The sequence below is a fragment of the Festucalex cinctus genome, chromosome 1, assembly GCF_051991245.1.
Source record: "Festucalex cinctus isolate MCC-2025b chromosome 1, RoL_Fcin_1.0, whole genome shotgun sequence".
NCBI lineage: Eukaryota > Metazoa > Chordata > Actinopteri > Syngnathiformes > Syngnathidae > Festucalex > Festucalex cinctus.
The window spans coordinates 61990252-62004196 of record NC_135411.1 but is presented as its reverse complement, the minus strand read 5'-3'; the positions used below and the strand labels follow the sequence as shown (position 1 = coordinate 62004196).

General features: G+C 39.0%; 1 protein-coding gene across 5 annotated transcripts in view; it reads left to right on the top strand.

Annotated features, from left to right (window-relative positions):
* Positions 1–13945, top strand: part of wizb (WIZ zinc finger b) — a 46765-nt gene that overhangs the window by 16835 nt on the left and 15985 nt on the right. For all 5 annotated transcript variants that reach the window (XM_077499971.1, XM_077499961.1, XM_077499994.1 and 2 more), the window contains one exon: positions 10121–10255. In XM_077499971.1, the coding sequence (XP_077356097.1) occupies positions 10121–10255 (135 nt within the window). The remainder of the gene's footprint in view (positions 1–10120; positions 10256–13945) is intronic.

The window sequence follows — 13945 nt, the reverse complement described above, 5'->3', positions numbered from 1 at the left end:
CCAAAGTGAATGAATGTTAAAAATAAATAAATAAATAAATGCAGGCTTGTTGGCTGCAAATGGAAGGATGTTAACGGCGGATGTATGAAGCTGTGGGATCTAGTTCACCTGTCACTTTGAATGCTGAGTCAAAACAGGGGTGTCTGACCTGGGTGTCACCCTGCTCAAGTATGCGTGTGTGTGCGTGTGTATCAGGGAGAGAGGGAGAGGGGTACTGGAGGAGTGTGGTGAGAAAGTCTCCGGATGCCCGTTGATGTGGCACTCGACTCGGTGCGTTCATCCCAACCTCCGCCTCCTCTCGATTGGTCACGCCTTAGCTCAGCGGTGCATATGGGGGCAAAATGGCTGCTTCCACCTCCCCGCAGACCCAAACAATAGCGGAAAAACTGTCTTGCTCCGATGCGCTGCGGTCGCGGACCGGTGAGTAGCGGTCGGTGTCGACTCCGCGTGCCCTCGGTTCCCACGGCGGAGATGTGTCGCGCGACTCGAGCCGCATCTCGAGTCCCATTGTGGGTAGACAAGAGCCATTAAAAGTGTCAAGAAAATGCGCGTCTCCCTCGCAGGTAACGCGCACGTCAAAGCGCGTTAAACAGGTCATTACTACAGGCATTACTAATTACGAAGACGGGTGTGCAGATCGCATTATAATCGCTGATAGGTCGCAGTTTACAGTTGTATGAGTCAGTCTTTTTCGATCATCCCTAAAATTGCCTCCAGTTGCCCAATCCTCGCCATTTTACTTGGCTTTGATTTTCTTAAGAGGATGTGCTGTGATTCCCTTTGGTGGAAGCATCTTGTATCGGTTGTGATCGGAAACACGTTCGGTGTTTTAAATAACTTCGTGCACCGAATACTTATTTGGATCCAACTCAGACCACTAGCCGATGGAAGTTTGACTTTAGTTGAGGGATCCAAAGTGGAGCAATAGGTTTACTAGTTTGCTCCACGCTGGAGGATAATGAGTTCATTGGCGCTGTTCGTCTGCACCCCGAGGTGTCACATCGCCGCTCCATTTCAGTCAAGAGATGAGGGGCCCGCCTACCAGACAAAAAGCTTTGTCTGTCTCCGCGTCTTTTTGATTCATCCATTTGTCGCAGAAAATGGCACGTTTAATAATGCGTAACTGCAGGATATATATTTGGGCCATTGCTTTTTGCACAGATGTTTTTTTTATTTTTTTATTTTGGTCATATGTGTGCATGAAATGTACCTTTTGTGTGTTGCTATTCTAAAGACTGAGCTCATATTTCTCCTGCCAAGGTTGTGCTTTGTTTTGTTTTTTTTCCTGTGGTATCATTGTGCACTTTACACATATTGAGATCTTTAGGGTATTGCATTCACCTTCAAATGATGACTTTTTATCTACAAGACTCACTTGGTCCCTATCAAGTCTAAACACCACATCAGTCGAATTATATTTTTATCATAATTTATTTTACAACCACAAAGACGACATGCATCAGAAATGTGTGGAAAAGGACGTAGCGCCTCTATGGTCAAATACGCTTGTTGATTTGTTTGGATTTTAAACCATTTTTTCATAGCAAATAATAGACATCAAAATGATCTCTTAAAACATTTAATAATTACACAGTAAATAATTTTGCTTTTTAATTATCATACAGGTGTAAAGCAATACTGTACTAGGTTATTTTAGTAAACTAAAACTAACGAAAAAATTGAAATTAAAATAATAAAAAAAAACAGTTTTGTTAATTAAATCAAATAACAAAAATGCTTTTTATAAAATGAAAACTAACTGAAATTACATTTTATGTTGAAAAAACTAAAACCATCCATCCATCTTCTTGACCGCTTATTCCTCACAAGGGTCACTGGAGCCTATCTCAGCTGGCTTTGGGCAGTACACCCTGGACAGGTTGCCGGCCAATCGTAGGGCACACAGAGATAAACAACCATCCACACTCACAAGCACACCTCGGGACAATTCGGAGCGCTCAATTAACCTGCCATGCATGTCTTTGGAATGCGGGAGGAGACCGAAGTACCCGGAGAAGACCCACGCGGGCACGGGGAGAACATGCAAACTCCACCCAGGAAGGCCGGAGCCTGGACTCGAACCCGAGTCCTCAGAACTGGGAGGCGGACGTGCTAACCACTCAATATACCATGCCGCCCTAACTAAAACTAACTATATTTAAAGCAAAAATGTCCTTGTTTTTTTTTTGGGGGGGGGGTAATTTAATGTATGAGCCTTTGGGGATGATTTTAAATGTGATTTTAAGTACGGTCGATTTATTTTGATATTAACCGGAATAAGGACGTTTGAAAGTGTGTCACACAGAAGTTAAGTGACGTCATCTAGCAACAGCCAATAGAAAAGTATCTTGAGATGACGTCGCTCCCATGGTGTTTTCTTAAATATTGCGCACAAGTAATACACTTTTTAAAACTAAAACTAATACTGAAACTAATGGAAACTAAACTAGAACTAAGAATTTATTAAATAACTAAAACTAACAGGACCTCCATGAAAACTAATTAAAACTAACTAAATTTAAAAAACAAAACTCAAAACAAAATAAAAACTAACTAAAATTTCAAAACTATAATAATCCTGGGCTAAAGACAATCTGTGGCAGGGTTTTTACTTTCTGGACCTGGATTCCCCAACCCTGTTAATAGGCTACTTGAATTTGGCTCTGCAAAGTGCGCAAATCACATTTGAGTTCTCCAACAAGCACCAAGTAAGTAAATCAGAAAGTAAAACTACATATGTTTATTCATCTTCTCATTACTGACTCTTCCAAGTCTGGGTGCACACCGAGTTAACTGAGTTAAAAAATAAATAACGCTTTCATGAATTTAAATTAATCTCCAAAGTTAACGCTTTAATTTTGACAGCCCTAAAAATAAATGATGCACCCATTTTATAGTGTGGTCAATAAGGCTGACAATGATCCTGTTTATTGGAATCAGCTTGCATTGGAAGAGGGAAACTTCCTAAACCTGCAGGACTCTGGGGCCTCGAGGACTGAGTTTGCCCACCCCTGGTATAATGCTGATCCTCATTACGGTAAGAGGTTGGCATTGCATCAGTAGACTACTGATGGACTGTCCGTCTGTGGTTTAACAATTTTAACGAAACTCACAGATTTAATGATGCGCCGTCTTCTGACGTCACATTTATTTTATTTTTTTAACACTTCATGGGGCATCAAAATTACAAACACTCAACTCTGTCAGTCAGGGCAGAGCTAACAGAACTATTTGACGGAAGTGGTCGAAACGGCCATTTTGACGACCATTCTTGTTGAACAGATGGTCATAGACCCACGGAAGCGCACCCAGCGTGTTCAAGGGGCCCTGAAAATGGGGGAGTTGAAGGTTTATGAGAGCCTAGGGCTGTAGGCCATTGAGTTCAAAAGTTGTGGTTTAAAAAAAAAAAAAAAAACTCCACATAAGAAATGAGTGTGATGGGTGCAGTACCACATGTCCCCAGCAGATGGCACACACCCTGGATGATTGAGGTTAGTATTTGGGTTTCAGTCATTTTGTAATCTTTGATCTTAACTTTAATTAATAAATGCCGTAATAAGACGGTGCATCATTACAGCCGCCAAGGAAATCGGTCAACAAAAAGCAAACAAACAGAAGAAGGCACTTAGAGTCATCGAGAATCCGTGTGCGTTGAGTCAAACTTCGAGGTCCACCCCACGTTGAGCCTCGCCTTGAACTGTATTATTTAGCCAGGGCTGACTCAACACGAGTGAAGTGTGTGTTTTCCTTTTGCTTCTCTCGAGTAGCTAGCGTTCGCGCGTGCCATAAAACTTCAGTTACAGATTGCCTGTATCTGCAGATGCCAAAAGGTGATTTTAATTAATCACCTTGAATGCCCGTGTCAAGTGGAAATTGTACACTATAGCATACGTGTATTCACGTGATGTTATGCTAGTTAGGGCCCGAGCAGCGGTGGCGGCGGTGCCGCTGCGTGGCCCTATTGTTTTTCAAGGAATTCTTATTATTCTTTTTCTTTGTTATTATTCTTTTCCGCAAACAATCACATTTTTGAGACACTAAACGTGAACGAAAACTCACCAAACTTTACACACACGTCAGGCCTGGCGAAAAATTTGATATTTTAAAGTCGCCATAGGTGATAACAGAAAAATGGCTCCATAGCACCACCTACATAGGTTAAACGGATCCCTGACCCGCTACGATTGTCCGACGGCTATGAAAATTGTGTGGCACCTGTATCACATCCCGATGAACAAAAACCTCTTTGATGTGTGTACCCTAAAGTAGACAGAAAGTGAGGTATGATCATCTGAATGTCCAATTTTGGCCCAGTTTTGCACATTTACATGGATCATACTATTGCCTGCTTCTCCTACACGGTTAACCCGATTGACTTCAAACTTGGGCTGTACCATCTCAAGACCTGGGACAACATCATGGTAAAAAATCTAAAGTTTGAAAAATTTTGACCTACTATATGACGGGGGTGAGGCATCAAATTTAGAGTTGCAAAACTCTTACTAAACGTAGTATTGCCGGTTGTACGTTTAACCTAGAGCTACGAAAATTGGTACACATATGTAACAGACTATGATCTACAAAAAAGTCTGTTGGTGCCATATGCTAAACCCAACAGGAAATCCGCCAGAGGCGGGGCATCAAATTTTGCGTTTCAAAATTCTTACTTAAAGAAGCATTCCTGGCTGTACGTTTCACCTAGAGTTACCAAAATTTGAAGACATATGTAACAGCCCTCGAGGTACAAAAAACTCTTTTTGAACCATATGCTAAACCTAACAGAAAGTCCACCATTTTGATTTACTTTGGAACGTGTTGCCATTTTTTTGGCCATTTCATAGGGGTCTTATTTTAACGAACTCCTCCTACAGAGTTTATCCCATCATCTTCAAACTTGGTGTGATTCATCTTAAGATGTTGAAGATGAAAAGTTATTGAAAGCTTTTATTTCGTCGCACGCTGTTGCCGTGGCATGCACTTGTTTGCAAAGGAAAAAAATTCTTCTTAATGAAGAATTCCCAGTTGTACGAAGCAGCTAGAGCTACGAAAATTTGTAGACATATGTAACAGCCCACAATGTACAAAAAATCACTTGGTGCTAAGTGCTAAACCCAACAGGAAGTCCCCCAGGGGCCGGGCATCACATTTTGAGCTAAAAAACTCCTCTTTAACGAAGCATTCCCGGTTGTACGTTTTACCTAGAGTTACCAAAATTTGAAGACATATGTAACAGGCTTCGAGGTACAAAAAACTCTTTTTGAAACCTATGCTAACCCCAACAGGAAGTCCGCCATTTTGATTTACTTTGGAACGTGTTGCCATTTTTTTGGCCATTTCATAGGGGTCTTATTTTAACGAACTCCTCCTACAGAGTTTATCCGATCATTTTCAAACTTGGTGTGATTCATCTTAAGATGTTGACGATGAAAATTTATTGAAAGCTTTTTATTTCATCGCACGCTGTTGTCGTGGCATGCACTTGTTTGCAAAGGAAAAAAAATCCTTCTTAATGAAGCATTCCCAGTTGTACGAAGCAGCTAGAGCTACGAAAATTTGGAGACAACAGCCCACGATGTACAAAAAAAGTCTCTTGGTACCATGTACTAAACCCAACAGGAAGTCCCCCAGGGGCCGGGCATCACATTTTGTGCTAAAAAAAAAAAAAAATCCTCTTTAACGAAGCATTCACGGTTGTACGTTTCACCTAGAGCTATGATAACTTGGAGGCATACATAAGAGCCCACGATGTACAAAAAAGTCTCTTGGAACCATATGCTGAACTAAACAGGAAGTCTGCCATTTTGATTTACTTTGGTATTTGTAGCCACTTTTTGGGGCCTTTTATAGGGGTCATATTTTCTGCAAAACTTATCACATCGTCTTCATTCTTTGGCATGTTTCATCTTAAGATATTTAAGATGAAAAGTTATTTAATTTTTTTATTTTGTCACACGCCTTTGCTGTAGCGATGCATTGTTTGCAAAGAATTTTTTTTTTGGAGAGTCTAAACATGGGCAAAAACTCACAAAATTTTGCACACAGATCAGATCTCTCACGAACATGAATATTTTATCATTTGTTGTGCAATTTGAAATAAATGGCTCAATAGCACCGTCTAGATATTTTTATTAAGTATATCTGATTATATGGTTCAGCTAGATGTGTGAATATTGGGAGGCATACCTATCAGCCTAATACCTCCAAAAATTATTCTATAGCCATGTGCCAATCCATTTTGATTTTATTTTAATTGTGCATCATTTTTGGTCTTCCATGAAACTTTGCAAACACAAAGCATGTCAAAAACATTTACAATTTAGACGGTTTCCTATGAAACAGTACCCCAACATGCCAGTACCCCGACATGCAAATACCCCAACATGGCCCGGGTTGCGAGGGCCCTTCATAGCTGCTTGCAGCTCTAGTTACTAGTTTAGGCTTTTATGGCAACTAGTTTAATGATATGTTTAGTGTAAAATATGATTTGTTGTGTTTGGTTATTCAATTACCGAATACAGTGACGGTATAATTATGCTTGATTAATGAATAGCAGAGGTGGGCTTTCCGTCGGGAGTGACCCTTTTATTGACGAATCATGGACTGATGGAATAACCGCGTACCTCTGATGACGATTACAGTTGAAAAAAATGACAGATTGACGATAACGGGCAGTGCTCCCTCCCTCTCCGAGGCCCCTATTTCCGTGCCAGTGTAAAGGGCAATTACCTGTGCACGGGTAGAGTTTTTTTGTTCTTTGAATCTAAATGGCACTGAAGAATTGAACTATTCTTTCCGTACGTACTGTATGTACGTGACTCATCAATGTACGCTGCAGCTGCTCGTTTACTGTCAAAGTTAGCTTGTAGAAAACACATGATGTCATGCATGCTGTGAACATGACGTCTCTGATCAACTTGGAGCAAAAGGTCAACGGAGATTCAAACTCTCCTCTTTCATCTACTGTATGATCACTTCAAACAACAAAACATATGTAGACGTGGTAATTAAGATTGTACGTTTGTCACTTTATGTTATGTGTTCTGTTGTGTTTTTGCTAATTTCTGGAAAGCACTCTGTTACAGCTACAGCTATTGTGAAAATACTATACAGTGGTACCTGTACTTACGAAATCAATTGGTTCCAGAAGAAAGTTCTTAAGTAGAAAATTCTTAAGTAGAAAAAGTAGAGACACATGTTCCAATTAGATTATTGCACAATAAATGAGAGTTATGCGTAATGTAAAAAACAAAGAATAGGGTAAAGAATAAAAATGATGGCCATTTACCTTTTTAACTGCTGTCCTCATCATTTTTGGCCCTCTTTGGTTCATGTTCTCTCTCAGAAGTGTTTTTTCTGCCTGGTGTTTTGCAAAGAACTGATCCAAGGATGTTTTTTTTTTTTTTTTTTTTAAACAATCCTTTGAAAATGTCCAAGGCAAACATCATCTTAGTGAGCGATCGCCCGACTGATGAACACTTTTTCTGGGTGATTCTTTTCAACAAATTCCAAAACTTGATGGAGACTTCAGGTACTGCGAGGCATCTTTTTCCAAAAAAGGCCCGTCTCGTCGCAATTAACAACTTACTGTGCCTTCATCAATCACCAATTGTTTGAATTTTTGCACAAATTCGTCTGCCTTTAGTTAATACATTCATGAAAAACTAAACACCTCATGGCCCGAGGGATGAATGAGGAGGATGCTGCATAGACACCGATCTATTATCTACACACATAGATACATATGGTAGAGGTTCCTCTTAGACAATGGGGTGCCAGAAAGATGCTAGGTAATAGCCATAGCTGAAAGTATGTTGCGTTCGCTACTATATTTTTACCTTTCATATTTTGAAATTTCTTTCGTAACAAGAGGCAATATTTACCTGTTGAGGCGTTTTGTAACTTGAAAATTTTGTATGAAGAGACGTTCGTAAGTAGAGATACCACTGTGTAAATAAAGATGCGTTGAGTTTTGGTATTTTGCTTGACTAGCACAGATAGAATAATAGGGTATTTTGCAGAGAATGGGTGAAGCAATGGTAGTCATTACAAAAACGGCCAGCAAGTGACAGCAGAGTATAAGAGATCAACAAGGGCCATGTTGAAAACAAGCTGATTTCCCCACATTTCAAAACAGATTTGTGAATAATGATGAAAGTTAGCTATATTCTAATGCTAATTGCTGAAAAACGGAAACAGGTAGAAATTAGGGCTGCACAATATATCGAAAAAATATCTATCGCGATATTGGCCCTTGCAATATGCATATCGCAAAGGTATGCAATAAGTTTTATATGGAATTTTATGCTTTTTATATGAATTTGACCAGTCAGATGCTAACTAAAATGTGCATCGCCATTCAATAGTTGAAAATTATCAAGACATAATTACAATTAATTAACTAAGATTACATTAAGGTTACTTATTTTGCCACATGAAAAATGTTTTTTCTTTCATTAATAAAAATGTAATTTCTTTAGGTACATGTTAAATATCGCAATAATATCGATATCGCTATGTTCAGCAAGTATATCGCATATCGCATGTTTTTCCAATATCGTGCAGCCCTAGTAGAAATGTACCTTTTTTTTTTTTTCCTGATGAAAGAAGAGACGCTAATCTTTCTTTTGGTGTGTTTTTATAGCAATAGAACACAATATTCTGTGGGCCTTGCAAAATTAGTCAAAATTTCCGTAAAACAGCTGGGAGCGAAGGGGGTTGCTTCAGTGAAAATGGCTGAGATCCACTACCTTCTATTTCAGATATTCTAGTTGATAGTGAATCATTGCGGACAAGCGGCTTCATATTTGTCTTGCCACCCCAAAAGTCATCTAAGTTGGAGTTTGACATTGAAAGAGTGCTTCAGTAACATGATAGTCTTGATGATGGCCAGGAGACATGTCGATGAGTAAGCAGAATGTTGTTGTTTTTTCAAGGTTTTGTGTTGTTACCAAGCATCTATAGGGCCTTAAGCAAAATTTGATTTTGGGGCCCCCTATCACCGCCAATGATAGTGATTATTGATCATTCATACTCCTATATAAACTTATTTCATGTTCTACTCTTTCATTATGAATACCCTTGTAAATTATATGTGAGACTTGTTAGATTGCAACCCACAATGATTAAGGCCATCAAAGTAGACAACTGGGTTGCAAACTTGCATGCAAATCTTTGAAGTACTGCAATAATTTGGCAAATTCAGCACACACAAAGCCCCAAAGAGAAGCCTGTCATGTTTGAATTTGAACTGTTATCAAACTGAGCAACACAACCTGGGACTGCTGGTACAGTACAGTGGGACACTGAATGTCATCTAGGCTGACCAACATAATAAACCAATCATTTACTGTATTATTATTATTATTATTATTATTATTATTATTATTATTATATTAGTTTTGAATAAAATGCAATATCAAATATACAAAAAGACATTATTAAATAAAATGCATAAACAAACATCAAACACATCAAATATGATGTTAATGAACAGAAATACCTGAAACAAGAAAAAGTTATCTAAATAAAACAGTTAAATGTAAAAAAAGAAAAAAGTATTTCTATCATAAATTATGTATATGTAAAATTGTGTAAAAGTTTTTATAAAAATGGGTAGAAAAATCTGAACAATCCGCAGCAATCCAAATATTGGGCTCTATAGTCGGGATTTTTTTTCTGTGGCAATGATGTGGGACGTCCCTTGCCGGGAGTGAAATTCCACTCCTGTGACTATGGTTGGGATCATACAACATATATCGGTGTTTATTGTGAAAAGAGCCGGATGGTGGATATGCGTTGTATGATCACATCGGCCAACCATAAGTATCACCCTCACGGCATGTCTGTAGCTAGCCTGAATGCACACACAGGAGCATGAACATTTAGCGGAGAGAGAGCAGGCGAGAGAACTAAACTGTCTTCTTTTTTTTTTCTACAGAAACAAAACATTTGACAGTATGAGTCTCAGCATGGATCAACTAAGAATGTATTGCCCTGAATAATTCATAAAACCTTAAGATTGAAAAAGGGATAGCTTTCGTTTTCCAGATGAGTCAATATTAATTTTCCTATTCAACATTTGAAATCTATACTACAATGGTCTGTGTGTGTTACGTTGTAGGTGATGGAGAGGCTGAAGAAGAGGTTGAGCCTGAGCACCTGGCTGTCGATGGTCTCAGCTCCAGCCCGAAGAAAACACGTCTGCAGGGTGCCAACGAGGATTGCCTCTCCACAGGGGAAGATGAAGACTGCAAAGGTGGCAGAGAAAGTTTCTTTTTTTCTTTTCTTTTTTTTTTTATTTTTATTTATTTATTTATTTTTTTTAACGTGAAGGTTGCATTTGCTACCGATGAGCTTCATGTTAGCTGTTCAATCTTATAATGGTAATTTATCGGTTGCTGTCCTTTTGGAACAATCTGTACTAAAATTCACAGTAATTACTGGTTTCTGTTAGTGCTTTCTCTAGGCTCAAAAAGGTACAGGTACCTTTCCAAGCTTTAAACTTCAAGTGTCATGGCTACAAAAGCAGTAGCTTTTAAGCGTAATACCCTCAGTCAGACATTGTATCCTTAAATTAACATTTTTTTCCCCTTAGTGTATGTATGGCTTAGAGGTAGGACAAAATATCGATATTGTGACATTGCAACATTATCTAACTATTACATACAGCGTGTTTTGACACAACATTAACCCTCAGGATAAGTTACACAGCTTAATACTAAAAAATTAAGGTTAACGTTTACACCGTCAGTGTAAGTATTGCCAGCAAAATTTGTGCTCTGCGCAATGCGCATGTTTTTGGGGTATCGACAACAAAAAGTCACCCCATCCTTCCCTGCCCTCATAAACACAGACGGGCTATAGCATAAGCACGGGAACAGCCATTGTATTGGAACAGAATGGCTAATTTGTGAACTTTTTATATTTGTATAAATAAATAAATACATGGATCTAGACAGATTTCTGAGAGCACCCCCTAGCCCCATTTGAATGTGAATAAAGGACTTAAGTTCATTGAATTGATTTCATTTATTTACCGTAATTGCTGGACTATAAGGCGCACCTGATTATAAGCCGCCCCCTACTTTTCTAAAGGAAAAAGCATTTTGTCCAAACATTAAGCCGCACCTGACTATAAGCCGCATGTGCCCACATTGAAAATGAGATATTTACAAAGCAAGACGGTACTATGTAAGTGAGGACCAGTGACCACTTTCATTATTGTAAACAGAAGATCTCGCTTACCCACTTTCAACTCGCAGAATGCAGGCAAGTCATTCTTCCCTGTCATGTACAATCACGGTGTCACGGCAAAATTAAATCACCATGTAGCAACAAACTAGAAAGCACTACCAAAACCAATACAACATCTAAACCACTAACTAGTAGAATAATTATCACAGAACATGCATTTTAAACGCCCTTTCAATTGCCAGTGCCACAAAGCATGCTGGGAGTGCCTCCCAGCGACGCTACACATGGTAGCATGCCATTAGCAGTACAGTCTTCCCTCCCTATAACGCGGTTGACTTTTCGCGGTCTCGCTGTATCGCAGATTTTTTTTTAAGTGCAATTTTGCATATTTTTTTTACAGTAATATACCCATTTTATAAAATTTATGAAGGTTTGAACATTGTCAATGTTTGAACAAGAGAGAAATGTGAGAACATTTGCGGTCGGGGGATTTTAGAGCCTTAAAACATTTATAAGAGTTGTAAAACATAAAGCTAACTACTTCGCGGATTTCATTTATTGCGGGTATTTTTTGGAACCTAACCCCAGCGGAAAACGAGGGAACACTGTACGCTAAAACATGCGCTAGCACATGTTTTTAAAAAGGCAGAGCAATAACAATGTACTCGCGTTGCTTTTGACCAATCACAAATCCCTCAAAGTCCTCGTCTTCTGTATCCGAAACGAACTGGGCAGGATCTCCATCAAACACACCAGGCTGAGGCTCCATCTCATTGTTAGTCAGTCTCGTTGACGTGCGCTCCTCGGAAATCATGCCGGCTTTTGCGTTCGCCCAAGCATTCACGATACATTGATAAATTGTGGCGTAACTCTCACACAGCACAGCTGTGTGCGCTATGTGTCATCCAGAGCTCCCGATGTCCGGTGGTTGAAGAAGTTCCTTCCTCATTGAACGTCACGGTCCTCTCTCTCTCCCCCCCTCCCCACCCCCGCTGATCACATCTTCTTCGCATTTTAGTGTCAATCAAACAATTAACTTTAAGTGGCTCGTTAAGTGCTAAAACAAGCAAAAAACAAAAAGATGCTCACTGAACATGCACGCTTTAACTTAATGGCAGAAGTTCCCCCTTCTTTTCATGTATCCTTCGCCGATGGCCTCATTCACAGTACAAAATAGATCCCCAAAGATATCAATGTGAAAATAAATCAATTTGTCAATGGGAAATCCTCCCACACAGAAAGAGAAAAAGATCAAATATTCTCTCGCTTCCAGTGTTAATTTTATGACTACAAATGCTTGTTACAGTTCAGGACGAAAAATTCATATATTAGCCGCATCATTGTATAAGCCGCAGGGTTGAAAGCGTGTGAAAAAAGTTGTGGCTTATAGTCCGGCAATTACGGTAGTATGCCTCCACAGCCTTACTCCGCCTCGATCCCTTGGCCTCAACAAACTGGAACTGAGCTCAGCTCGCCTCAACGAAACACCGACGTGCAGTTGAGGTGCACCGGAAGTTACGTCATGTGGCTGTTAAATTTGGCATTTGGTGGACGCAGCCTACAAATTCAAACACGGCCAGTAATTCATGATTATATTCATAATATACCCGCAATATTAATAAATAACACTGATGTAGTGCCTTTCAGGACACGCAAAGATGATTATATAAACTAGGGGTGGGAATCTCTGACATGAGGCCGATTCGATATGTATCTCGATACACAAGTTGCGATTCGATTGAAAAACGATTATCTTTCAGAACAGAACGGTTCGATACGGTTCGATTAAGTTTGGGAACGATACAATTTTCGATTCGATACGCTTCATTTCAATATTCAAAACTTATAGTGACATTTGTTGCTTGTAAACATTAATCTTAAAACACCACAAATTTTTACAGTATCTACAAATGTGTTAAAAAAGAACAACAACAATGTCTTCTATATTTTTATATATTGAATCAATTATTTAAATGGACCGGAACAAAGGGCTGGGCGATATGACTGAAAATGTATCAGTTTAAATATTTATTAGTTGTTATTAACAGTTATAATTATTATTTTTTTTTTTCATTCAAAATAAGGATCAGGAAAACAAAAGGCTGATAATTCAATGTTAAATGTTAAATATTTAACCTTTCAAAAGACACCAACACAATTAAACAGAATATGTCCACATTGTGAAGTATTTCAGAAACATAAATTTAAGACATGAAATAAACCTACCGTCCAGCCAAAAGAAATATGAAGCCACCTTATGGAACAATAAATCTATCAAACCCATTTTAACAATTTAATATATCCAAAAATATTTCCAAAAGTACCCTAACCTTTTTATCAACAATTTTTGTTTTTAACAATTTTTGTTTTTCTTTGCCATCACATTCATTTTTGGTTAATGTATGATATCTTTTTTGTTTTTTTAATCTGAGACACGATGATGACTACGGAATCACTACTGTTTGTTTTGTTTTTTGGGCTGTCGTTCATTTTGAGTTTGATGACGTAATTGCGGGCACGTCTCAGTTCTCCTATCTGCTGCTCATGCTAGTTGTGTACATTGACAGGGAGCCACAAACTGAGAAATTAGATACTTGCAGTGTGCTTTTAGCTTAGCTGGTGTTTGGCTGTAGAACATACCTGTGTCGTTTGAATCCATGCATTGGATCGTCACGGGAGTTATTCTTTTTGGCTTGCGTGCAGTACCAACGCCGGCCCGGGACATACAAGTGCACCGAGAGGACTCGATAGC